This window comes from Grosmannia clavigera (assembly GCF_000143105.1).
Source record: "Grosmannia clavigera kw1407 unplaced genomic scaffold GCSC_140, whole genome shotgun sequence".
NCBI lineage: Eukaryota > Fungi > Ascomycota > Sordariomycetes > Ophiostomatales > Ophiostomataceae > Leptographium > Leptographium clavigerum.
In genome coordinates, this window is record NW_014040801.1 from 4,128,211 (window position 1) to 4,153,995 (window position 25,785).

The 25,785-nt window shown below is 54.6% G+C and overlaps 8 protein-coding genes across 8 annotated transcripts; 7 read left to right on the forward strand and 1 right to left on the reverse strand.

Annotated features, from left to right (window-relative positions):
- Positions 1-240: 240 nt before the first annotated feature.
- Positions 241-1,278, forward strand: CMQ_997 (uncharacterized protein; the record flags this gene model as incomplete). Its single annotated transcript, XM_014318076.1, has 3 exons — positions 241-532; positions 618-743; positions 800-1,278. The coding sequence occupies 3 exons, from the start codon at positions 241-243 to the stop codon at positions 1,276-1,278; spliced, it is 897 nt and encodes a 298-aa protein (XP_014173551.1).
- Positions 1,279-2,027: 749 nt separating this feature from the next.
- Positions 2,028-2,414, forward strand: CMQ_537 (uncharacterized protein; the record flags this gene model as incomplete). Its single annotated transcript, XM_014317616.1, has 1 exon — positions 2,028-2,414. The coding sequence occupies one exon, from the start codon at positions 2,028-2,030 to the stop codon at positions 2,412-2,414; it is 387 nt and encodes a 128-aa protein (XP_014173091.1).
- Positions 2,415-3,653: 1,239 nt separating this feature from the next.
- Positions 3,654-5,094, forward strand: CMQ_749 (aminoglycoside phosphotransferase; the record flags this gene model as incomplete). The annotated part of the gene is made up of 4 exons (XM_014317828.1): positions 3,654-3,722; positions 3,773-4,429; positions 4,496-4,565; positions 4,622-5,094. 4 exons carry the CDS (start codon positions 3,654-3,656, stop codon positions 5,092-5,094), a joined length of 1,269 nt encoding a protein of 422 aa, XP_014173303.1.
- Positions 5,095-5,448: 354 nt separating this feature from the next.
- CMQ_507 (inosine-uridine nucleoside n-ribohydrolase) lies at positions 5,449-6,537 on the forward strand (the record flags this gene model as incomplete). The annotated part of the gene is made up of 1 exon (XM_014317586.1): positions 5,449-6,537. One exon carries the CDS (start codon positions 5,449-5,451, stop codon positions 6,535-6,537), a length of 1,089 nt encoding a protein of 362 aa, XP_014173061.1.
- A 406-nt stretch (positions 6,538-6,943) lies between these two features.
- Positions 6,944-7,753, reverse strand: CMQ_361 (sam dependent methyltransferase; the record flags this gene model as incomplete). Its single annotated transcript, XM_014317440.1, has 1 exon — positions 6,944-7,753. One exon carries the CDS (start codon positions 7,751-7,753, stop codon positions 6,944-6,946), a length of 810 nt encoding a protein of 269 aa, XP_014172915.1.
- A 291-nt stretch (positions 7,754-8,044) lies between these two features.
- On the forward strand, positions 8,045-9,151 carry CMQ_688 (phytanoyl-dioxygenase family protein; the record flags this gene model as incomplete). Its single annotated transcript, XM_014317767.1, has 2 exons — positions 8,045-8,859; positions 9,013-9,151. 2 exons carry the CDS (start codon positions 8,045-8,047, stop codon positions 9,149-9,151), a joined length of 954 nt encoding a protein of 317 aa, XP_014173242.1.
- Positions 9,152-11,616: 2,465 nt separating this feature from the next.
- CMQ_711 (uncharacterized protein) lies at positions 11,617-21,527 on the forward strand (the record flags this gene model as incomplete). Its single annotated transcript, XM_014317790.1, has 3 exons — positions 11,617-11,948; positions 12,017-13,507; positions 14,078-21,527. 3 exons carry the CDS (start codon positions 11,617-11,619, stop codon positions 21,525-21,527), a joined length of 9,273 nt encoding a protein of 3,090 aa, XP_014173265.1.
- Positions 21,528-22,457: 930 nt separating this feature from the next.
- On the forward strand, positions 22,458-25,647 carry CMQ_569 (ankyrin repeat protein; the record flags this gene model as incomplete). The annotated part of the gene is made up of 2 exons (XM_014317648.1): positions 22,458-23,055; positions 23,147-25,647. 2 exons carry the CDS (start codon positions 22,458-22,460, stop codon positions 25,645-25,647), a joined length of 3,099 nt encoding a protein of 1,032 aa, XP_014173123.1.
- Positions 25,648-25,785: the final 138 nt, after the last annotated feature.

Consider the following 25,785-nt stretch of genomic DNA (forward strand, 5'->3'; position numbering starts at 1 on the left):
CCAAACATCCACAAGATCGTCGTATTGAGCTCCTTCGTGTCAGACCCACCCTGAGAAACAACCGAGCTGCCTGATGTGGAAGCGGTCCGGTTTCTTGCCCTTGGGACGATCTTCACATGCCACCAATTCAAAGATAGCCTATGTCGTATAAGAAACCGGAGTCTGACTAGACTCCCTTCTGTTATTAGCTCTTCCCGCCCTGCACAACAACCAACCAGAAGTTTGTTCCTGCCGCCAGTTATGTCTGTCCATTTCCACCACGACCTGGACCCCTCTTCGGCCGAGCCATTTCTGGTCGCCACAAGTAAGGCCCGCGACGATGACATTGGTTTCGAGGAAGCCGATCTAGGCGCCTCACGCCCTCTTTACAGAGGCATCGTCGTGCAGGACGTTTGCATCCGCATCATCTACTCGCCTTGGCTGCCATGGTTTCTTCTTGTCCTTGCCGGTGCCGCTCTGCTCCATCAGACCATTTGTCCGTGGACAGCCGAGCAGGCTGAGACACATCCGGGGCCTCCCCACCTGCTCTACAGTATGGTCCACCGTCCGATCTCCTACCATCAGCTCCACCGAGCAGCCCGACTGCTCGTCATGCTGACACTCTGCCCTCGTTTTAGGCCCTGCACAGGACGCGGTCGAGTACGAGGTGCACAAGTTCCACCTCGGTCTCGACACCGACCTAACCGAGTACCAGGGTGAGCCCTCGCCTGAGCTGGACCGAAGATGGTCTGAACTCTACAATGGTGAGAACAGATGCTCCATAATTCCCTGTGCGCCTTCGTATTCGCTGACGGTGCAGTCGGCATCAACCTCATCCCGCTAGAGAGCGCACGGCAGCTACCCAATCGAACCATCCTCTTCCCGCACGACGAGCAGCGTCGCTACCTGGTTGAGCTCGACGTGTTCCACCAGCTCCACTGTCTCAACATGATCCGCAAGGCCCTACGCCCGGACTACTACAAGCCGCATCTACCCGGTCCACAGCCTGGCGACGAGGACGAGCTGCTGGGCCCACAACACATTGATCATTGCGTCGACGCGCTGCGCCAGTCGCTCATGTGCAACGCCGACATCAGCGTACTCGTCTGGGGCTGGCACCAAGGCCGCCAGCGGCACACGGAGCGAGGCACCATTCTCCACACGTGCAAGCGTTTCGACAAGATTCATGAGTGGGCACGACAGCACGCCGTGTACGAGGCCATGGACAATGGGTTCCGCGAGATGAACGATCCGCTGGATCCATCGACTTGGGAAGGTGGATATCACGGGGAAGACTAAACAGATCCGCTAAGGCTGTCCGGAGCCAGTGAGCTAGCCCTGCTATAGATGTTCAGAACGCGACAGACAGCTTAAGGAAAGTGCTTTGTGAAGGATCGAGCTCGGAATACGGGATCTCACATCTGGTGGCAGTTTTGCACCGTATCGTACGCTGGAAGAATAATGTCACCTGCCTCTTTCGGAACTATGAAATTTGGTTGTACTACTGTAGAGACAAGTATAAGAAATAGGTCAAATATGAGCAATATAAGGTTGCAGAGACCACAGCCCCCGGAAGACGTACATCGTTGCAGTAGCATGCATAAAGGCGGAGTATTGTCTTATAGTCGGCCTTACGAGAGCTGGGCCACATCGGGTCGATCTCACATAGGAAGGCCACTAGGGACCGAACAGAGGCCGAAGCCCGAGTCGTGTCGTAGATCCTCGGCTTAAGCTGAGCTGCCTCAGAAGGACTGCATCTGTCCCCAGCCCGACCAGGCAATTATGCAGACTGAGGCCTGCACCGTCAGTATAGACAAGCGTCGGTTGGCCTTTTGCCGCCATAAACGAAAGACTGTGGGTTCAGGATATGTGGCCTCGGCAAAGGTTGAATACGTACTCTATTAGGCTTTCGCCCTCTGCTGGACTATATAAGTCTGCTCCTGCCCGCTGAGTAGATACGGACGATACGGTCAAGCCACACCTTCCACATATTTGCATCCATTACTGCTACATCCCACAACTCCATCTTGTGCCTTTCCAAGACTCAAATGAAGTTCCAGAGCCTCTATGTTGCCGTGGTCGCGGCCATTGCTGGCACCACCATTGCTGCCCCGACGCCCGGTAACGCCGCAGTTGATGGCCACGCGTTGCGCAGCAAGTTGACTGTTGAAGAGCGTGACGATTCCGGCAGCAACACTGCCGACAATTACTCTACTCGTCCAGCCTGGTCTGTCGATAGAAAACGAGACAATTCCGACAGCAACTCTGCGGACAATTACTCTACTCGTCCTGCCTGGTCAGTTGACAGAAAACGAGACGAATCCGGCAGCGACTCTGCAGACAACTACTCTACTCGCCCTGCCTGGTCTGTCGATAGAAAGCGGGACGAGTCCGGCAGCAACGGTGCCGACAATTACTCTACTCGTTCCAAGTAGACTTCTGAGGAACAGTGTGCGGCGCTCGATTCCTGCGCTCGTGTTGGAGACAATTTGGGCCGCATCTCAGCCTGCAATTAGTGGACGGCGTCTGATGCTTGAGGTTGACCGTGGAACAGATGCTGGCACATGCACCTTCTCGGTACGTATTGGACTGTCTACCATATGCTCTAAATGAAATCAATGGTTACAAGACCTTGGCTAATAGGCTGAGTTATAGTAATTAGATTAATAGTCCGGCTATTGGCACAAGCCATTGACGGGAAGGATGCATAGATGCCATGTTGTAGGTAGCCGTAGAAATCAAGCTTTTTACTCCTTACAATTTTGGTACTAAACCAACGTCACCTCTTTTGGAATGTTTGCATGCCTATCCCGTGATAGACTAATGTCCCGGTATATGCATAGACTACATTCTTGACCGTTATGGTGACTAGTTGTCCCTTACGCCGATGCGGATGGGCGGGATGTAAGGTGGCGTAGGATGTGCGTCTGAAAGCGTACTCCAGTGTAACCATGGGGATCCGTTTCAATACTCAATACTAGTGCCCGGACCCGTTTTTGCTCTCTCTAGCCAATCATAGGACCAAAATCCCTGTTCTCCAGAAGATCCACACTTTGAGTACTTCGTACTCTGTACAGAGTACATGCGTGCTTACTCGTATTGCACACATAACTTTACGACCTTCTAAATTCGGATACCTTTACGAGTATTGCGTATACGCTGTTGGACAGGACTGTCCTAAACATATGTCCAACTAGGTTGTAGGATCTAGCGGATTGTTTAGGGCCTTGAAAGCGCCTATACCAGGTGGCCTGGTAATCCCGTGTTATCTTTGGGTTGCCGTATGGTACGGAGTACAAATAGCAGTCATGTGCGAATTCGATAGACGATGGACGTTAAAGTGGCCATTTCCGTTTAGTAAAATCTCTGCAATTTATCGTCACTAATAGCTGCCGGCATCCGTTGGTTGATAAAACGTCCTACCCTCCTTTACACCAAAATAACATTCAAGGCTTGCTGTCCTCGTTTTCCGTTACTTCCCAGGTCATCAAAATCATTGGCTGGTCGAGAAGAGGACCTTGGTACCGCCATGGGCTGTCCATATCGCGACTGCTGCCTACTGCCCCTCATCTCAGCACAGTACATTATATAGGAGCCGTGTCCTTCACGTGTCTGGGGCGCCTGTAAATCGGCCCTGCTCCTTCTAACCACACATCCCACGCAAATATGGCAACATGAACCACGACGATTATGACTCTCGTCTCGACCTTGTCCATGGAGTATTGGGCAAGCACGGATTAAAGGTCAATTCCCAGGATTTCTGCAGCAGCCAGCAGTGACTAATGTCTCTCAGGCAGCCTCGGTCGATCCGCTCGACTACGACCCCGACTGTCCGTTCCCCTTCAATAACTTTCTGTACAGGGTGCAGCTGGCCTCGCCCGCGAACACGAAACACTTTACCGGCCTCGACCAGCCGTGCACCACGGCCGCGCCGGCCGAGGGTCTCTCCACGGTCGTCGTCCGGCTGAGCAACCCGCGTGCTGGCGGCCTGCAGCAGGCCAACCGCGTCCAGAATGAGGTGGCTGCCCTGTACTTGGCGCAGGCTGGCATGAAAGCAGTGCGTCCATCTGCCGTCTCGGTCATCCCCAGCGTCTATGCCTGGCAGCCGCGCACGGCCGAGACCGAGGCCAAGGCCGTCTATGGCTGGCTCATCATGGAGTACAAGACAGGCACGCCGCTCGACAAGCTATTTGACGACCTGTCGCCCAAAGCCAAGGACTCGGTGCGCCTGCAGGTCGCACAGATCGTCGCTGGCCTGCAGAGCGCGCCCCTCTCGGACGAAGCACCGCTCCTCGGCAGCGGCTACATTGGCGGGCTCACCATCACGGACAGCGGTGGACACATCGCGCCCGGTTGCATGACGACGCTCAAAGGCGGGCCGTGGAGGAGCTATGCTGACTTTGTGCAGACCCGGCTGGCCGATCAGCAGACCGAGGGCGGCGACAGCAGCGTCATCCAGGGCTGAGAGCCCAACGGCGTCCGGACGCGGCTGGAATAACTCGTGGCCGACTCGCAGAAAATCAAAGACATATTCCCCGTCAGCGGTGTCGAAGCTACACGTCGTGTGCTGGTCCATGGTGATCTTAGTAAGCTTGTCTCTTGACTTGGCGCAATTTGTCAGAATGCTGACTAATCCATCCAGCCATGAACAACATGCTTTACGACAAGGAAAGTGGCAAGATCACGGGCGTTGTCGACTTTGACTTTGCCTTTATCGGCCCTCCCGTCTATGAATATCTCATATCGCTGCAAGACATTGGGGGCAACTTGCCGAGTTTGATGCAAGAGTTGGAAGGGCATGAATCAGTCGTGAACACGTATCTGAGCAGCACTGCAACACCAGCAGACGAAGCGGACCTTTTGAGCGAGCAGCAAGTGGCGCTTCAATCGACAGTGTCCTTCTTTGGGGCATTGGCAGATGCAAAGGCCTTGCCGCCGACGGACATCTGGGGCATCGTTACATGGCTGAACCTCTATCGGTTAGAGACGCTCCTCTGTCCGATGCGACTAGTGCACCCGCATTTCCTCAAAAAGAAGACAGAGGACGAGATCGCGGAGGCACGGAAACTGACTGAGTCCAAGATTCTCGCATGTCTCCAAGGTCTGGGAACATGATACTGTATTCAGTCCGCCAATTGCCATGGGTTTTTATTTTTCCATCTGCCGACCCAGATAACCAAGTGGGGCAAGTCGGATTTCGGAGTGTTCTTAGTCAATTTCGGGGAGTCGATTTTGCGTGAATTTGGCTATTGTCCGGAATCGCCGCACGACGACCAAGTAGAAATACAGGGGAGCTTCGGATAGTTGCACGCTGGCTATCAACTGACCCATTGCTGTTACAAATGGGTAGATGCAACCGGATCGTCTTATCATGAGCAGCTACAGAAGCTTTATTATGCCGGGGTCGCCCTCCTGCTCTAAAGCGTCCGTCTCCTTCATCTCCTTGATCCACCAGACAGTCTCGCCAAGATGTGGTCAACCTGGGCAGTGCTTTTCCTGAGCGTGAGCTCGCTGAGCCCGGCGTCAGCCACGGCCGCCCACAAGGCCAAGGCCAAGCCGATCCTCTTCGACACGGACATCTTCTCGGACGTGGACGACGTCGGCGCCCTGACGATTGCCAACACGCTGCACCGCTGCGGCGCGGCCGACCTGCGCGGCATCTTTGTCAACACGCCGTCCGAGTACGGCTCGCTGACGGTCAGCGCCATCAACACGTACTTTGGCCACGGCGACATCCCTATCGCGGCCCTGCGCCCGCTGACCAACGAGACCTTTGTGGACACGTGGGAGTACATCCTGGGCGAATACACGTCCAAGATTGCGTACAACTGGCCGCACGACCTGGCCTATGCAAACGAGTCGGCCGAGCCGCTGACCCAGTACCGCGAGCTGCTCGCGGCCGCCGACGACGCCAGCCTGACGCTCGTCTCGGTCGGCTTCCTCGACAACCTGGCCGCCCTGCTGGACAGCCCGGCCGACGCGATCTCGCCGCTCAACGGCACCGCCCTCATCGAGGCCAAGGTCGCCGAGCTCGTCATCATGGGCGGCGAGTATCCCTCCGGCTGGGAGTTCAACCTCGGCAGCAGCCCGTCCGCCTCGCAGCGCGTCGTCAACCGCTGGCCACGCAGCGTTGCCCTCACCTTCTCGGGCGCCAGCCCTGGCGGCAACGTCTTCTCGGCCGCTCATCTCGCCCGTGAGGCCCCGGCCGACTCGCCCAGCTTGGCTGCCTACCAGTGGTACGTCGGCCGCTGCGCCACCCGCCGCGAGTCCTGGGATCCCATCACCACGCTGTACGCCATCCTCGGCCTCGACGCCGACGCCAGCGCCGGCCAGCGTCGGCCGCTCTTCGCCTACGGCAACACGCATGGCTACAACACCGTCGACGACGACGGCAACAACGCCTGGGTCAACGACACTGCCGTCACCAACCAGCACTGGATCACGCTTGCCGATGGCGTCACCAACAACACCGTCGCCACCGTCCTCGACCGCTACTTTGCCAGCGGACCGAGTACGCCGTGCGCGGCCGTCGCGGGTAGCCACCTGACGGGGTGGTAGTGAGGAGGAGCACGTGACATTGTTTGCGCTCGCTGTATATCACTGTTTAAATAGAGATCGCTCAAATAGAAGAGGCGCACTGGTGGAAGGACGTGGAGAATTCTGGCTTGCATTGAACAGGTTGTGCTATAAAAGTCAATTGACGGCAGTAGATGATGAATCATGTCTGTTTCGGCGTTGGGCACAAACAGAGAGTCATGTGCAGGAACTTGTATCTAACCGGCTACTCGTCAGCGCGCATTCCACTTTGACAACAAGAGAAAAAGGCGTGGAAGCTTCTCCCTACGGCCGCATCGCTCGGGCAAGCAGACACTCGCTGGAAGGTGAAGTGTAATCGTGCATCGAGTCAACAGATCTCGCAGCATCGGCCATGTTGCAATGCACATTGTCTAGACAGGAATCAAGCTCAAGACTCCGGCTTCCACGCACACACTATCCGGACGGGGGCATAGATCTTCCCGACGCCCAGTTCCTGCCGGACCTGCACCAGCAGCTCGTCCACCTGGCTCTCGCTCATGCCGATTTCTGCCAGCAGATTGGTCGACAGGCCCTGCAGACTGCACCGGAGCAGCTCTGTGTGCATCGTGCCGGCCGTCTGCATGTGTCTGTCGGCCATCCACGGCCCGATCGGCCACTTGAGCTCATGCGACTGTACGGCGACAAAGCCAGCTTCGGCCAGCAGCGCCGGCAGCTGGCTCGTGATGGCCTGGTCGATGCCGAGTCGCGCGGCAGCCTGCAAGCGGAGCCGGGTCCACGCCATCACCGACGACTGATGCTCGGGCGCGCCGGCCGGCTCGTCTGTCCGATAGGGCGGCCAGACCTCTTGCATTTCGATGCAGCCACCCGGCCGCAAATGCACATAACAGCAACGCAGAACCGAGCGCACGGCAGCAGCGTGAAAGGGCACGAGGCGCGTGTGGATCAAGTCGAAGCCGCCGTCGCCAAAATCCCAGTCTTGTTCGGCGTCCCGAATGAGAAACGAACAATTGCTCGGTGGTACCACGGTCGGCTGGGGAAACACGTCGATGCCGATGACGGTGGCAGCAGGATGCTCTTTGGCAAAGTCGGCAGCCCAGATCCCGCATCCAGTGCCGAGGTCGAGCACTCGGCCAACAGGTTCAGCTGGGACATTTTGCAGAAGGCGGCCGTCCAAGAGAGCCCGGAAGCTTTCGTGCTGTAGGATCAGACTCCGCGGAAGAGCGTCGCGAGAGGTCATTGGGGGCGTTACGTACTTATGAGAGGGGACAGATTTCCGGGGAACACGTGATTAGGGAGATGGGTCAAATTCAGACTAGAAGCATTGCGAGTGGAGCAACTTCCCCGGATCCGTTCTGTGCTGTCATTTTGGTTGCATTCTGTCCCGCTGACAGGTGGCTTCGGTCGTTCGGTGCAATGGACTCCGTGAGGCCCAGAAGATGCTTGATCTTTATCTCTGCTCATGAAATTGAATACAGACCAAGACATGCAGCTCTTCTTAGATATCTGACATCATCCATTTGCAGCCACGATGATTACTGCCGTTGCACCCAATGCCGATCTTCGCCAGCACTACGACGAGCACGGCGTCGTCCATGTGGCCGACCTGATCGACCCATCCGAGGTGGATGGCATCCGCACTTCTTTCATGGCCCAGGTGCACGAGGACCGTAGCGCCGTCGGCTTCGATGACAACGTGCCGGCCGACGACGTCCTCGCGCGCTTCCCGCGCTTTGTCCATCCGCACCGCCGCCCCGACCTCGCCGTCGGCCGGCTCGCCCGTCGCTACATGCTCGATCGTCGCATCGTCGACCGGGTCGAAGCCATGGTCGGTGCCCCCGTCCACGGCGCTCAGTCCATGTTCTACTTCAAGCCGCCCGGAGCCCGCGGTCAGGCCCTGCACCAGGACAACACCGCCCTGCACGCTCATCCCGAGACCTGCATCGCTGTCTGGATCGCCGTCGACCCTGTCGATGATTACAACGGCGGCCTCCGGCTCGTTCCCGGAAGCCATCGCTATGCTCTCGTCTGTCCTTCTGACGAGGCCGACCAGGCCACGTCCTTTAGCAAAAACACGCTCGTCCTGCCCGACGGTCTCACCACCCAGCCGTCACAGATGCGGCCGGGCGACGCCCTCTTCTTCCACGGAAACATTGTACACGGGTCCGGGCCCAATCACTCGGCCGACCGCTTCCGCCGCTCGCTCATCTTCCACTATGTGCCGCAGGCCAGCGTGGCCATTGCCCGCTTCTACCTGCCGCTGGTCGGCCCCGACGGCAAGGACGTGCTCATTGTGGGTTCGAACGAGGGCGGCGTCTGTGGAGAAGCCTGGGTGACGGACAAGGGGTCAGCCTTATTTGTTAAATGAGGCTTGATTTTACTAAGATCAAACTCTACTGTCTAGATGTGGAGGGGTGAGAAACCCTTCCATCTGACTAGCTATTACACATGTGACCCTAGGTCATGACAGACCCCCCCTTTTGTTCTTTTATTATCCAGGCATCTTTTCCATCGAAATGACATTGAGGAAGCCCTTGAGCATGGCGGAACTCAGAGCTTTGATGAAGCCATCGGCTTCCTGATCCTTCGTACCGACAATCCTGACAACAATGGTTTGCAGGCGAATTTGTTGACTTAACCAGTGGTTTTTTATGTCGACATGCCATAGCTTAGAATTTACTTGGCGTGCTTGTTGGCAAGCAATGAAAGCGTTCGAGTATTGTCGGACAAACAAAACAAAACTGAAGTTGTGGAGAACGAAATGACGTACGAGGAAAGAAGCAGTAAAGAAGCGTTCTGAGCGAATTTATCATCTGATTGCAGACATATTGGTCAATATCACAATTCTGTCCATGTTTCTTCTGCCACAAGCTTCAGGTCATCAACCGTGATAACAATATCAGCTTCGCTGGTTCCTGATACAGGCGGTCGTAGAAATAGCAGTTCGAACTCAAGAATTAAGTCAGTCTTATCGACTTCGTAGATGGCCGGGCTGCGGTTTGCTATCGGCGTGATGAGATTTGTGTGTCGCAGTGCTGGATTCGTTGGCGTGTTACCGACGGGCCAGTCTTCGGTGTATTTGTAAATCCCAATTGTCTGGTTACCTTTGTCTAGATCAACCAGAAGCACGATCTTGACTTGATGTTTGGATGCACCAAACCACCAAAGCATGTCGTCACGGAGTCGGGACAGTGACTCGGAATAGCCTGTCTCAATGACGAGTGTGGGCCAATCGTTCTCCGTCATACGAGGAGGCGGCAAAAAACAAAAGTCTGGTTCTTTGCCACCTGGTACGCTCGGATTGATGCTTCTGTACCACTTTGCGCCGTTGTTTCCAGTTCGGCCGGATACTCTCTTGGAGACTACAGTTATGGGAAATGCAATTCCTGCTGTCGCTCTTTCATGGGGGCCTGACGGAACTGTGATGTGCAGGGTTTCTAGGTCAGGCCTATAATAGAGCCTAAAAGAACGGCCGCGTGCATCTCGCTCGTGAATTATATTGGCAAAGGATTCAGGGATAACGCCTAAACATTATTAGATTTAATTGCGTATTGAGGAGGATTTGACCAACCAGAGCAAATAATAAAGTCTTGTCTTAGTGTTTGAAGTGTTTCGTCAAAAAGCTTCTGCATGCTAGTGAACACCACATGGGCTTCGTTTCGGGCTATCATAGATGGCATCGCTTTCAGTTCTCTATCGTTTCCCTTTATCCCCTGCTCTGCTGTTGTAAACTTTTGATCTGGCATTGGTTCGAACCATGTGGCTTGCTATTGCGTTTTGCGTAAGAGAATAGCAATCGGCGTTTTGAACGTTGAAATTTCATACCCACTGCACCATAGTGTAGAAAGCAAGAATCGTTACTTTACACCATGATAGGAAGTGTGATATACCTGACTTTTCAACAGAGACGAACGATGACACAATCGTCTCTACCGAAAATAGAAGATATGAGTTGGTCACGTGATAATTTTCAACATCTGCCATGACCAAGACATAAGCACGAAAACCGTTCAGTATCCCGCTCTACAAGCACACCAGACTATAATTTACGAGTAAATACATTCAGGTGCGGAAGCATAAATATAACTTGCAACCAAGGCGAGGGTAATATGATGAAACACATCTATGGCGCGATGCTTTGCAAGACGTCTTTATCGATGATGTAAGAAACTATCTATATTACCAACGAAAAGAACTCGTGGTATACATGAGGTAATCTAAACGCACAAAAGTTCCGTAAGATCGAGCGAAATATTTTGCCGTGATTACTTGAGGTCAGGCATCCCATGCCCCCGCCAATGTGACTCGTGTTGAGACTGCGCATCACCCCACGCTGCAGATACAGCTTCTTCTCTCCCCGGCGAATGGCATCCGCAGTTTGGAGAAGTGGAACGCATGCAGTTTGTTTACATGCAGACAAGCCTAGGCAGCCAACACGTGATATATGGGGCTCGTTGGCAGCCATTGGTGTCACAACACAGCCTCTATTCGTAACTCAATGCGCTCGCAGACGGCAGACAGGAGGGGTCGGGCAGAAAGGCCAAACAGAGACGATGAACCAGCAGAAAAATCCTGGTCGGAGACCAACAGACGCCTTCCGCGGCTCGCTGCTTTTGGAAGCCCGTCACTTTCTCCTACTGGTGCCAACGCATTTTCCCTTCATATCTTGCAACCACCATCACGTCATGGGTCTGTTTGTCGTGGAAATATGGGCCTTATATTCGGCTAGAGGAAGACGGGAATACTGCTGGAAACAGGTCGACCACAGGATTTGGCCCTAGGCTTGCAACCGCAAGCGCCAGAGATCCTGTGCGCAGCCGTTTGCCAAGCTTCTGCGCAACCGTTTGCCAGAAAACCTATCGGCCCGGCCAAAAAATTCACTCTCCTCGGCGCTTCCTACGCACATATCTATCCCATCTCTCCCTCTCTGTCGCGTACTTTCTCTTGCCCTTCTTCTCTCATCGCGCCTTTCTGTTACGATACACACATCGCATGTCGCAATCTATCCCACTGACTTCTTTTGGCACCTTTGAAATCGATCTGTACCTTCCATTGTACTCGTCTATAACTCGTCTTTCCGTTTCTTGAACCATTGACGCAAATATGGAGGACCTGGAGAGAGTCTTCAACCATGTTGTCCTGCCTCCCAAGCTCCCAGAGGAGCACGATCCTGACATACCCTTCCTGGAACACGCTTTGCTCCAGCGTTTGATGGATGCCGCCAAAATGCTTCACGAAACCACGAACCATAGCTTCGATGGCGGTTGGACTGTTCTCCGAAGCTGTCTTCAGTCTACTCGCATCCTGAACAGCGAGACGCTCGACAGACTGACTTTAAAAGTCTCATTCCAGGCTTTGCTTCAAGAACACAACCGTGTCTTGGTCTGTCATGTCGTCGAACAGAATGCAGCCCTTCTTTTGCATCGCCGTACAGAGTACGCAGTTCCTTATCCCTCTTTCGCACACCACACGTCACCTGGTGGTTTCTTTGCTGACGGTACAGTGCCAACAACAATGACCTTGTCGTGTTTGAGGCCTTTGAAGCATCGCCGCAGTCGCAGGACGTCCTGGCTGCTCCCAATGCCCTCCGTTGGGAGTTTCCTTCGCGTGCAGCACAGATCCCGATTGCCGACTTTGAGAACGAAGGCTTCCAATCTGCACTTGCATCTTTCCTCGACAAGGCTAGTTCCGAACAGCTTTCTCATCTTGCCGCCAAGGCCTCGAAAGATGGCGTCTCTTTCAGCGAGATTCGAAATCCGGGAAGCCCGGCGCTGATCACACATATGCTCATCACTGTCATCGAAGCCATGGGAAGCGTATCCGACGTCGAACACCTGAACAAACGCGTCCGTGATGATGTCCATCTCAAAAAGGGAAACATTCCCTGGCGCCGCCTCCCGTTTTGGCTCGTACTTCGTGTTGCTGCGCAACGCCAACTTCATCTTGCATTTGGTCCTATCACTGGACAAGCCGCTTACAAAACTCTTCTCAGTGCGCTTCTGGCGAAGTTGCTGGACGACTATGTTGAGAATAGCATGGATCCCAGCCAGATAATTCTGTTGAAGAAAAAGCTGTGCCGGAGACTGGCCAAGCTTCAACGCCCAAGTACACAAAGATTCGAAGGTGTTCATCAGCTTCTCAAGGACACCGAAGCAATGTTTCAAAGCTCCATCGAGAACGCAGATAGACACGTCAATGCTGTTTTTGCCTATTTCAAGGCATCCGCCATCCGGAAGATCCCCCTCTTGCCTGCACGTATTAAAGATGGGGCTAGCGAGCTTCGCTTGTCTTTGCCCAGCAGCCAGGCGTATCTCAGACTACTGCAGTCGTCACACCGAGCGGCAACTTGGGCTGCACCGCAGTACACTGTCAAAACCGGCGTTCGCCGCTCGCTTATGGACCAGAGTGATGACAGCGGCATACTCAAGATGCAGCGGTTTGGCCAGAAATACCGATCCGTCGAGACGGCTATGGACTTGGCCGGACGCCGTGCAGCCCAGTTCTGGACAAACCAATCTCTGACCGAAGAATACACCCAGAACACTGCCACCAAAGAGTGTCTCGCATTATCGGCAGTCCTCGAATCCTTGATGAGTGACATTTCTACGTTGAACGACACCAACCCAGAGCACTGTAGTGCCTTTCTTCTGAGCATTTTCGACTTGTGGGCAGCGATGGATGCAGCTGCTGCTCTCGCCTGCCCAATGTTGCTAGACTATTCTCCTGCTTTCCGAGCAGAACTCCTCGACGTGCTTCAGTTGCCAAGCCTCAAAGATATGCAACGCCTTCGTCGTATCCAGGTATACCTACGCGATCGACAGGAAATGAGCAAGCATCAAGATACGACCATTTTTGGGCTGCTCGGTGACCGCTGCTTTGGTGCAGACTTTACGGAAAGATCCATGGAACTGCGCGTCTTACGTGAGCGCATCAATGATCTGGAGTGGAGGAACCGTGAACAAAAGAAAAAGGACTGGGAGCAGGAGTGTGAAGAGTATGACAAATTGTCGGCAAAAATACTTTCCAACACATGCCGCTGCACCATTTTTCCCGACGGTCGCCGCGATGTTCGGGGTTGCACGCGCTGCTATTTCTGGAGGTTACGGAAGCGGATGACCATGACTGTATGCGAGGACCTCCTTCCTAACAATCAGTTCCGTGCTGCTGCGGTCGTCTTTGAACTGGCTATGCCCCGGGTCATTGCCACATACCGAAACACAACGTGGAAAGTCTTGACGAAATTCGCACATCCAACAAAACCCAATGCCACTGGAAAAGTCTGGAGCCTCCGCGAACACGAAGAGCTTTGGAAATTTTCGACTCCCTCCAGCTCCCAATCGACAATCACGCTTGCCTCCCTGGTGAAGTCTGTCAGCCAGACGCACTACCATAAGCAGCCAATGAAAGTGGACATACACAAGCTTCTTCTACCTCTGGCATCCAGATTTGATCTTTACGACAGCGAGTCGAATACTTGGGTCAGCCAGTACTCCAAACCCTTGACCTTGGCTCATTGGTGTGGAGTATATATCCCAGGAGATCTTGCCACTACTGTTCTTCCAAGGTTGTCGCACCCGCCGACCCAACCAGATGGTCCATCGTCGTACACAGCTGTTTCGAACCGCCCCAAGTGCCCAACTGGAATGTCAGTTCACGAGTTTGAGGCCTACCAGCGCCTGCTGTCTGGAAGAGAGCGTCGGTGGCTGACCATGCTGGTCGAACTGGGATCCTCCAATTTGAACTTCAGTAAAGTGGACACAATGCTGCTCATGTCCCATTTGGCGAACCAGGCGGGACCCATGATGAGCGTGTCTTGTGCAGAGGACACGAGTCATGATACCGCTCTAGGCGTATGCCATGCGGTGTTTTCTGACATGAGCTTTGTGCAAAGACTCACAGAAGAAATTGGCAAGCGGCTGAGCATAATTCGAGGCAACTGGCATGAAATCAACATGATGGAGCTTCTGATAACGTTGAGTTCGCGCTTATACTCTCTGGTACGGAATACTGCAGAACGACAAAAGGTTCTGAATCTCATTGAACTAGCTCGAGAGACGACCCTGGGCTGGATTCATATACTGCAAAATGAAGTCGCTCATGCCAATGAGGGCAGTGTTGCTCAGCAAGCTTCCATGTACGCATTCAAGGCAGCATTACTTTGCCGTCGCACAATGGTCATTTTCAGCGAAGGCGGCACGAAGTCTTTGTCTCCATCGGACATTTCCAGCTACATCCGAGCCTCCGTGGCCTTGCAGCAGAATTTTGTCGTGGATCTCGAAACTTTGAGCGAGGTTGACAAAGCAATGCTGCAGCGTGACTTTTCCATGGCCACCCTCTTGCAGGACAAGATACGCACTGCGATCAGCTCCAATCCGGACATCGTGACCATGGCAATAGCACATGGTGTTGGAATGATGGGCGAACACGAGACCGTCACAGTTGGAACTGAAGGAACGACTGCCGACCTGAAATACACGTGTTGGGAGTTTCTCCCGAGTCCAAATGGGGGATGGATATCTTCAGAATTGTCCAGAGGCCCGGCCAGCAGATTTCAACGCATAGACTTCCACTACATCGAAGGCCATATTTTGGTGGACGGAAAGACTATTGCGAAACTGCCACAAGAAATTCGTGACTCGGAAGATGTCAAAGAGCTGTTCGAAAATCAACATCTGCTCACCCTTCCTTCGAGTCTCCCCGGCATGACTCACCGCCTGACAAGAGACTATAAGGGGCACTATGTTCACTTCGGGATGAGAAACAAACGTGTGGTCATATTGACGAATAGCAAGCATGGAGAGTGGGAATTTGTGCCGCGGCGCATCTTCATTGACGAAGGGAACACTTACGACTTGCCGCGGAGTCTGGTCGACAACTGTGTGCACTGGTACAACATACAGAACAGAACAGTCGACTTTCGTCGCAAAAGCGACATCTGGTTTACGAGGAAACAATTTTGGTTTCTTGACATCACCAATCAGCAAATGTACAAACCTAACAATAGCACTCTTGTGGATCCGCACTCGCAGCTTTGCAAGAGGATTGCCTCCATTTTCAACGGTTTCGCAGATCCCCAACGTCTCACAGTGCTCCAGCCACGGAAGAGCCCACTCTCAGTAGAGTTGCGCCACCTTGATCTATCATTCTTCGTCAACGGTAGCGGCATGTTGCATTGCAAGGAGCTTTCCTCGGAGATCGACCCCAATCAGGATGCAGGAACTCTGTACGGCTATGAGAGCATGATTGTACTGCGGGATGTGTATGACCACAGGCGAAGAAGTCTGATCTTGCCGCTGGGAAGCTTGCGTTGGAAGCGCACAGGACCGCATGTTTCCGTTCAAACGGACATTGGCGAGCTACCGCGCGGCAGAGGCGTTGGTCCAAGAGCTCCGCATTCTGCGGACAGCACTTACGCACGCTTTGGTATTGACACCATCCTTGGCCGTCTGACATGTCCCCCGGAACTACTCCTGCTTTACACGAAAGCGCGGCTCCATGCGGTCACGTCTTTTCCGTTGGCTGATCCCCTGACAGGCCGGACAGGTGATGAAGAGGCAGTGCAGACGCTCACATCGGGTCGCTGCCAACCGTGGGTGCCTCTGGGCTATGGTCCGGCCGATATACTGCAACAAATCAAGATTCTGTCGCCCAAGCGTCTATTCTACCCGAAAAACATGCGGATACTGCAGCAAGTCAGCTGGGACGCCAACTTGCCGACACACGTGCAACACGATCACTATGGGCGGCTCGTTCAGGAACTGTTTTCTAAATCAAAGAATCTCAGTCATTTCAACGAGAGTGCGGCTATGGCTAGCAATGGCGACGATGAATCTAATGAGTCCACCGACAAGACAGGTGTTGAAGACGACCACTCGAGCGCGTTGGGGATGCGGAGTGAAATCCAGCGTCTGCGCTACGAGAGCCCACAGACAGGAGATTTGGTTTCTTTGGACACGGAAAACAATGACAGGCAGTACAACTCTCTTGGGCGCATGTCAGGACCTTTTCCCAACGCAGAGAAAAAGGATGCTTTCAACACCTCATCGGTCTTTCAGATCACCAAACTGCTGCGCGAGGAGGCACGCGAAATTCCCATGGCACGGCTTATGTCTAAACTCATGAGCAGCTGGACTCTGATGGGCGGGTTCGACACGGCGCTGGAGACTGACTTGGTGACTCTCAGCACGTTGATGAGCACCCTGACGATGAGCGAGCGCTGGGGTCCTCTCGTGGAGCTGTGTCGCCGTGCAACATGGTCCAATGCGGCCGAGATCATGTTCACACTTGCCATCATTGCTTTCTCGCCAGGCATAGACATGGATTACGTGCATCTTCTGGCAGCATACTCCTACTTGCCTAGACTCAAAGTTCTCACGCCACCCCAGCATGCGTCATACGACCGGTTTCGCTTCGAGGAGAAGCCGACGGCCGAGACACTGAAGGTCCTCATTTCTTCGGCTTACCGTGAGTATCAAACGAACAAGGGGGGTTCAGTGGGATGGAGCTCCGCACTCGCCGAATACAGGAAGAAGTGTGCAGATTATCAGGCCGAATGCGAAAAGGAAGGAACCGAATTGGCACACAAACTTTTGCAGCAATGGCCAATATACAGTGAGCCGTCGGCTATGGGGTTCTCGTCCAAGAAGATCGACGTGGCCCTGGCCCTGTCCACGATCACACCGGAATGGAAGCGTCTTATTCAGAACAAGGATCTTACGGACTACGTGAGAAATATCCAGATGGCACTGATGCCGCACAGGACAATCCGAAAAGAGGGTCTGCGACTGAGAAACGTCACGGAATCTGCTGTCACTTGTGGAGGTCTTGTTCCAGCTCGCCTCACCGTTGTGCCATCACTTTATCAACATCTCCTGCAAAGGAATATGCCACCACAGCAAGAGCAATACCCGGCAATGGGAGCAAATCCGCTTACAATCCTGGCACGCAGATCTGAGTTTGCTCCTATGCCTGTGAGCTCTCTCCAATCGGAATTGGTGGAACTGGGGCGAATCGTGTCTTCCTTTACGAGATGCCCATCTTTACTGCGAAAAGACTATGCGAGAGATCTGAGTGAGAGCATAGGAGCCCTGGCGCGTGTCGCTGGAAAGGATGCGGAGGGGGGCGCATCGTCGAATGAGATTCTTCCAGGAGAAGCCGAAATCGACAGCTACATTCAGTATGCAACCGCCTGGTGCGACGCAGTCTTGAGACACATTCGTGGCCACCTTTCAAGCGGTGGCAAAGCGTCCGGCTTACTCCAAAAGGCCGACCTGTGGCCGCGGCTGACACCGGTGTCGATCCTCGAGCTTCTTCGGTCGACCTCCGAGTGTCGGTATGGAGACAACGTCCGGGAAACGCTGGTCACGTATGGATGTGCTGTGGCAGCGTTGCAACGGCTTCATCGCGTTCGCCGGATATTCAAGAAGCACGATCTCCAGAGGGCTACCGAGGAGTGGCGGAACCGTGGCCACCTAAATTGGAGCCCGGCAGAGCAGACAGACTGGCTTCTTTTCGAGATCGACAGCGATCTGCTGATTCGGACTGAGCAGGTGGAGGTTGCGCGGGCCATTATCGCGCCGGCTTCGGGGAAAAACTCGGTGTTGCAGCTCAACATGGGCAAGGGCAAGACGTCGTGCATTGTCCCGATGGCCATTGCATCTCTTGCCAACGGGAAGCAGCTGGCTCGTCTGGTGGTGCCCAAGGCTCTTCTGCTGCCCACCGCGCAGATGCTGCAGGCACGGCTCGGCGGCCTTGTCGGGCGAGAGCTCCGCCACGTTCCGTTCTCACGGCGCATTGCAGCAGGCGCAAATGTCCAATCCGTGCTGGAGATCTTCCAAGAACACCACAACGACCTCATGCGCCGCCGAGGTGTCCTCTTGGCGGCACCAGAGCACATATTGGCCTTCAAGCTCAGCGGGCTGCAGTGCCTGGCAGATGGAAAGAACGCGATTGCGCGAGACATGATCGACTTTCAGCAGAAGCTCGCTGACGAGATGTGCCGCGACATTCTGGACGAGTCGGACTTCACGCTGGCTGTGCGCACGCAGCTCGTGTACCCCAGCGGATCGTTGTCGGCGGTCGATGCTGCACCACATCGCTGGAAGATGGCCCAGATGCTGCTGGCTATTGTCGAGGACAATCTCCCCAGACTATGCCAACAGTTTGGCAACAGCATCCGGGTTCTGCAGCGGCCGTTTGGCGGATTCCCGATGATTTACATTTTACGGACGGACATTGGGGAAGAGCTGTACCGGTGCATTGTGCATGATATCAGCAGTGGCCGCGTGTCCTTCTTCCGTCCGACACCCAGCAGCAGCAGGACGAGAAGGGGAAGTCGACAGCAGATGCCTGTAGCGCCAAAAGAAGTCGCACGCCTCCTCCGGCAAGCTCTCAGTCGCGACGCAGACGACAAGGACATCAACAAGGCAGCAGCGATGTTTGCAGATGTGCGTTCAGCAGCCGACGGGCTCACTCTGATCCGAGGCCTGCTGCTGAACAACATTCTTCTGACCTGCCTCGCGAAGCGTTGGAACGTGCAGTACGGGCTGCATCCACATCGCTGGCCCATTGCCGTGCCGTTTGAGGCCAAGGGCGTACCGTCGGAGCGATCGGAATTCGGGCATCCCGACGTGGCGATTCTGCTGACATGTCTGGCCTTTTATTACATTGGCCTGAACCGGAGCCAATTCTGTGAAGGGCTGAAACACGTGCTGCAACATACAGACGACCCTGCCTCGGAGTACGAGCGATGGACGGCTGGGGCCGTGGGCCTGCCAAGCGAGCTGCAGCACTGGAACATGATCAACGTGGACGACTCGGCACAGGTGCAGAAGCTGGGAGGATACCTGCGTTGGACGCGGCCAGTAATCGACCACTACCTCAACACGTTTGTGTTTCCTCTGCACTCTCGGCAGTTCTCGGTCAAGTTGCAGGGATCTGCCTGGGACCTCCCACTCTTCCGGGCCGGGACGGCAACGACGGGCTTCAGCGGGACCAACGACAACAAGATGATGCTTCCGCTGACGATCAAGCAGGAGGATCTCCCCAGCCTGCGGCAGACCAACGCGGAGGTGCTCACGTACCTCTTGAAGCCGCGCAACCGCAACTACAGGTGCATGGGTACGGGGACGCAGCGCTGGAGGGAAGAGGATCTCCTGGCCAGCCTAGTCAAGGAGAGGATTCATGTGCTCATTGACGCCGGGGCGTACATCTTGGAGAAGGACAACGAGTCTCTCGCACGAGAGTGGCTGGACAAGGATATCCACCGGAATCGACAGAGGTACGAAGACGACGACTACAATGCGGCCGTGTTCTTCAGCGCAGACAACCGGGCATGGGTCCTGTCTCGAGATGCCACAGCCGAGAAGATGCCGCTGTTGGCATCGCCGTTTGTAGACCAGCTGGACAAGTGTCTCGTGTACTTTGATGAAGCCCACACGCGCGGGGTCGATCTGTTGCTGCCACCGAAGAGTCGGGGAGCACTGACGCTGGCTCTGGGGCAGACCAAGGACCACACGGTGCAAGCAGCAATGCGGCTACGGCAGCTGGGGACGACGCAGTCGGTGATATTTTACGCGCCACCAGAGGTGGACGAGAGCATCCGCGAAGTGAGCCGAAGCCGGCTGGAGGGTCCAATGCGAGCAGCGGGATCCCGGGGACGGATAGAGTCTCCTCATGTTATCTGCTGGCTCTTGGAACAGACGTGTCTGGCCAACGAGCAGCTGCACCCGTTGTATCTGTCGCACGGTTATGACTTTTGCCGCCGAGCCAGCGCGCAGTGGAAGTATGGATCGAAGCTGGCCGAGGACAGGTCGCGGGCAGCCCTTCTGGACGTGCTGCAGCAGCCAGAGCGACAGACGGTGGCGCAACTGTACGGGAACAGCCCAGAGGTGAGCTGGACGACCAAAGCTGCGAAGACGGCACAGAAACTGGCGTTGCCCGAACTGGAGGCGTTTTCGATGACGCTGCAGTTGCAGCAACGACAGGACGGCGCGGTGTTGGGCGTGAGCGGTGGAGCATGGCGGACGCAAGCGCAGACGACAGGGGCGTTTGAAGAAGTCGAGCAGGAGCGCGAGGTCGAGGCACAAGTCGAACAGGTGCGAGCACAGCAGCGACGGGTACAGTTCGAGGCGCTGGTGTTCCCGGGCCAAGTGCACCGCAACATCCGGGCGTTTGTGCGAACGGGCATTCTGGGCGGCGACCGAGGCTACAAGCCGGCCTTTGCGAGCATGGCGCAGACGGAACTGGGCAGCCGCTACGGAGTGCAGGCGCTTTGGCCGACGCGGCTGTTTGTGTCGGACGAGTTTGACCGGACGATCGTGGAGGAGGGCGGACGAGGAGGCGACGACTTTCTGCGGCCGGTCGAGTGGACGATCTGGAGCCCGACGACGGAGACGGCGTTGGTGGTGGTGCCGGAGGAGCTGGAGCTGCTGCTGCCGCGAATTCGCAGCCGCGAGTCCAGGGTGCATCTGCTGGCGTATGCAGCGCCCATCACACGGCCAATGGCGACGACGTTTAGCGGGCTGCAGTACCTTGCGCTACCGGCGCTGCCAGCGGGCAGTCGGCTGCCGGCCTGGCTGCCGGTCGAGCTGGGCATCTTGGCTGGTCGGCTGTACATGACGCTGGACGAGGCCGTCGCAATGGCAGAGTATCTGGGGGGCTCGATGATGGAGGATGTAGCTGCTGCTGCAGACGCCAGGACGGATGCCAAGGAGACCCCGTCGCTCTTCTGTCCGGATCCGGCCAGCTTCCTGCTCGAGTGGCTGTCGTTGCGACGCGTCGGTCAGGACATTATGCACACACCGGCAGCGTATATCTGCCAGGGACGCGTCATCCGGCCAGACCACGCCTTCTTTGCGGGCGCCGGGGACGGTGGCCGCGGCAGTCGGCTGTCAACGTCGTCAGGCGAGTCTGGACGGACGAGCAGCCCGGATGTGGCGCTGTTTAGCGAAGGCGGAGAGGTGGAGAGCGACAGCAGCGAGAGCGGAGAGAGCGGAGAGAGAGAAAAGGAGTAGGGCTGAAATACGGTTTTTATGTTATGCGTATATTAGGATATGTGGGATAAATGCAACTGAATAAGGATCCGCTTATAAGAAGCTTCTTTACTCCGTATACAAGGCGAAGAGGAAACGATATACGGAGTATATACTCCGTACTCCGCACACACTCGTTACGCAGTACGGAGTAGGTGGGACGTACTCCATATCTTACTCCGTATTTCATGGGCGAAGATCGTTGCAGAGGGAAGACGGCTTCTAAGGCCAAAGAGGAAGCCTACTCCGCAAGCTGAAAAGTCTACAAAGGTCCGAGCACCACTATCAAAGCATTTAACCAATCGGAGCCCATTTACTTATCACGGGGCTGCTAACGTGTTGCACCACACAGTACAGACAACTTTCGTTACTCTATTCTTGCACTGTATTTCTGTGTTGGAGAAGACTCTGTCCTTTGCCCAGTAAGTTGCAAGACTCCAACATTAACGATTAAGGGTGACGGGAAGACGGGCACTAACAGGCCTCGATCCAACACACGTTGGAGACAACTTACATGAATAAAATAAGACTGTGACGGCTTATCACCAGAACTTGCCTTGACCATCGAGAGGCAGCCAGGGTCGTGGTTCTGCATAGTCAGTCTTCCAATAGACGCACGATATCAACCGCCCGCGTTATGCATAGATGCGGGGTCGTTGGGCTTCCCCGAACGTTTTCTGTCTTCAATCACTGGCTTGACTGGTCTTTCGTCCTGAATGAAAACTCGACCGCGTCGATATTTTCCACTCCCAGTTTAGCATACGACGGATTCCTACTCAAAAAATTCCTTTTACCGGAAATACTGTCATCGGAAACACTTCGTCGCAATCTTTTCCAATCGTCTCTTTAAATCATTCTGTCAACTACGTATCTTCCTTGCGGTGGAGTATTGTCACTCCGAAATTGAGCTCAATGTCGCAACACTTAAAGAGGGGCAAGCTCCACGCAATAAAGCTTAAAGCGAAATCAAAACTGAAGGGTCTCTTCGTGCAGCCACAGCCTGGGGACACATCTCCCAGCCCATCGGCAAACGGCGCACAGCCCAGCGTCTCGCAAGCGAATAGTACAGAAATCATTGCAACTTCCAACGAATTGCCGGGAGACAGCACGGTGAACGGCACACAACCGGACGTGCAGCAACAGGATGTCATAGCGAACGGCACACAGTCTGGCATCCTGCAAGAGAACAACACCGTGAACAGCACACAACCCGACGCGCTGCAACAAGACACCATAGTGAACAGCCCGTCAGAAGCAGCTAGTACGACACCTCAACCTCCCCAAGGCCCTTCACCCGAGCTTCAGCAACAGTTGTCAAAACTTCCCGAAGATCACTCGCCCAAGCCTTCTAGTATACAGCCGCAAGACCTTCCCAAAGCCCATTCGCCAGAGCCTCGTGTGCCTGAGGCTCAGCCACTCTGGGACCGCGCGTACACTGCCCTGACGAAGGACCAAGAGACGCTGGTGAAGGAGTATGAAGATTTGCTTTCGAGGGAGGCTCAAACGACAGGTAAGCGTGAAAGATACCCCCGTTACTTTTGTCACCTGAGACAGCCTGTTCAGACGCCAACAAACCCCTTTCTTTCCTTTCCTTTTCGCAGGTGCCGCATCGGAAAATGCCAGCAACGGTGGCCAACTTCGCCGCGCTCAGCTCGCCGCCGTCATAGAACAGGGCCTGCGTCGCATGGATGAGAACAAATTGAAATACACCATCGCCAGCCACGAGTTCAACTTGACAGAGCAGATCGACAGCGCCGCACGCTTTGTACTGTGGGCAAAAAACTTGGTCAGCGAGGGAGCCAAAGCGTCTCCAGAGGCATCTGTCGCATGGGCGGGCGTCTGCATCATCCTGCCGCTGCTCACAAACCCCACGACGGCGGCCCAGGCTAACAACGACGGTTTTGTCTATGTCACCGCCCGCTTGCGCTACTACACGGCTTTGGAGGAGCTGGTGGAGCGCCTCGGCCGCAATGAGGAGGTTAGTAAAGCGCTGTTCGAAGAGACCACCACCCACCTCGTCGACCTCTACCAGCAGATTCTCGCGTTTCAGCTTCAGAGCGTCTTGCGGTTCTACCGTGGCCGGATCAAGGCCTTTGCGAAGGACGCAATCTTGCCAAAGGACTGGAAACAGATGCGTAACGACATCAAGACACGTGAAGAAACCATCAACACAGACCTGGCCCAGATGAACGGGCTCATGGCGCGGCAAGAGCTGGAGCGTCTGAACGTGACCAGCAAGGATGTGCGTGATACCCTTTTGGACGTCTTGGATATATCTAAGAAGCGACTAAAGATGCAACAAAAAGAAGCACGGCAGCAGCTGTCAAATAAAAGTAAAGAGTGCCTTCGGCTCTTTTACCTCGCCGAAAGCGCAGATAAGGCGACTTACGATACGTTCAAGGGCCGTGTGGAAGACCGTCTCGACGGCACATGTCGGTGGTTTCTTGAAAATTCCATCTTCCAAAACTGGCTGGGGCAAGAGTCCGGTCCATTGCTGGTCTCTGCAGATCCTGGATGCGGCAAATCCGTCTTGGCCAAGTCGCTTGTCGACAATGAGCTGTCGAAGCAGGCAGCGACTGTGTGCTACTTTTTCTTTAAAGACCAGGTCCAAAACAGAGTCCACCAAGCACTGTGTGCTCTCCTGCACCAGCTTTTCTTTCAGAACCCAAACCTAATCAAGCACGCAATGGAGACATTTAAGAACAAGGGGTCCGCTCTGATCTATTCGACAGAAACGCTTTGGACAATACTCGGCAATGCGGTACGGGATCCTAGGGCGGGGCAGGTCACATTTGTCTTGGATGCGCTTGATGAATGTTCCCCGTCCGAGTTTGACAGCTTGCTGATAGAATTGGGGAATTTGTTCTCTGGCAGCACCCGTCCAAATCTCAAGGTCGTTATGACAACCCGTCCGTACGAGAATATCTTAGTCCAGTTCCGAAGCTGTTTTAGGGACCCTGAGACAGTTCACATTCCGGGCCAGGAAAGTCCAGATGTCATTCGCGACGAGATCAACCTCGTCATCGAACACCGTGTCAAGAAACTAGCACAAGACAAGAATCTTCAAGATAAAGTCGTGGACAGCTTAAAACAAAGGCTATTTGCCGTTGAGCACCGCACATACCTCTGGGTATACCTCGTCTTTGACTACTTAAAAAAGGAGGTGTTCCAAAAAACGAAACAGGGGGTCAACAAAGTCCTCGGCGTGCTTCCGAGGACTGTCAACGAAGCCTACGAGAAGATCCTAAGCAAGTCCAAGGAGCCCAGAACTGTTCGGAACATCTTGTGTATCATCCTGGCCGCGAGCCGACCGCTGACACTGCGGGAGATGAATGTGGCTGTGAATGTGGGCGAGGTCACCGACGGAAAACTGGAACCACCCAGTATCGACGACATTGATCTGGGGGACGAGAACGACTTCAAAATCTATCTTCAAGATTTGTGTGGATTGTTTGTCTCAGTGTACCAGGGCAGCATATTTTTTCTGCACCAAACTGCTCGGGAGTTTCTCCTCGCCACAGATCTGTCAACAGGATCAACAGCAATATCGTCTGAGCCGTCTTGGCAGCAGTCCATCACCATTAAGGATGCGCACGCGTGTCTCTCTAGGGTTTGCGTGCTCTATCTGCTTGTTTTCGACTCTGACACCGAACGCATATTAGACGAAGATGCCCGCTGCGCATTGTTCTCTTACTCGGCGATAAACTGGACCACCCATTTCCGCGATGCTTATACCGCCGATAATGATGCCATCGTTCCTATCGCGTTGCGCCTCCACACATCGGCACCACTTTTCTCAGAATGGATTACGCGCTATTGGAGTGCTACATATAACGATAGCCCGCCCGGAAACCTTTTAGGCATTTTATCAGCGTCGGCAATTGCCCAAGATTGCTTCGTTAAGTGCCTGCTTAGTAGCGCCGACGTCGAGACGAAGGATACAGAATACGGCCAAACGCCGTTGTCGTGGGCCGCTAAAAACGGGCACGAGGCCGTTGTTCAACGACTGCTCGAACACGGCGCCGACGTTAAGACGAAGGATAATAAAGGCCGAACGCCGTTGTCGTGGGTCGCTTTACACGGGCGCGAGGCCGTTGTTTAACAACTGCTAAAACACGGCGCCGACGTTGAGACAAAGGATACAGATTACGGCCAAACGCCGTTGTCGCGGGCCGCTGAAAACGGGCACGAGGCCGTTGTTCAACGACTGCTCGAACACGGCGCCGACGTTAAGACGAAG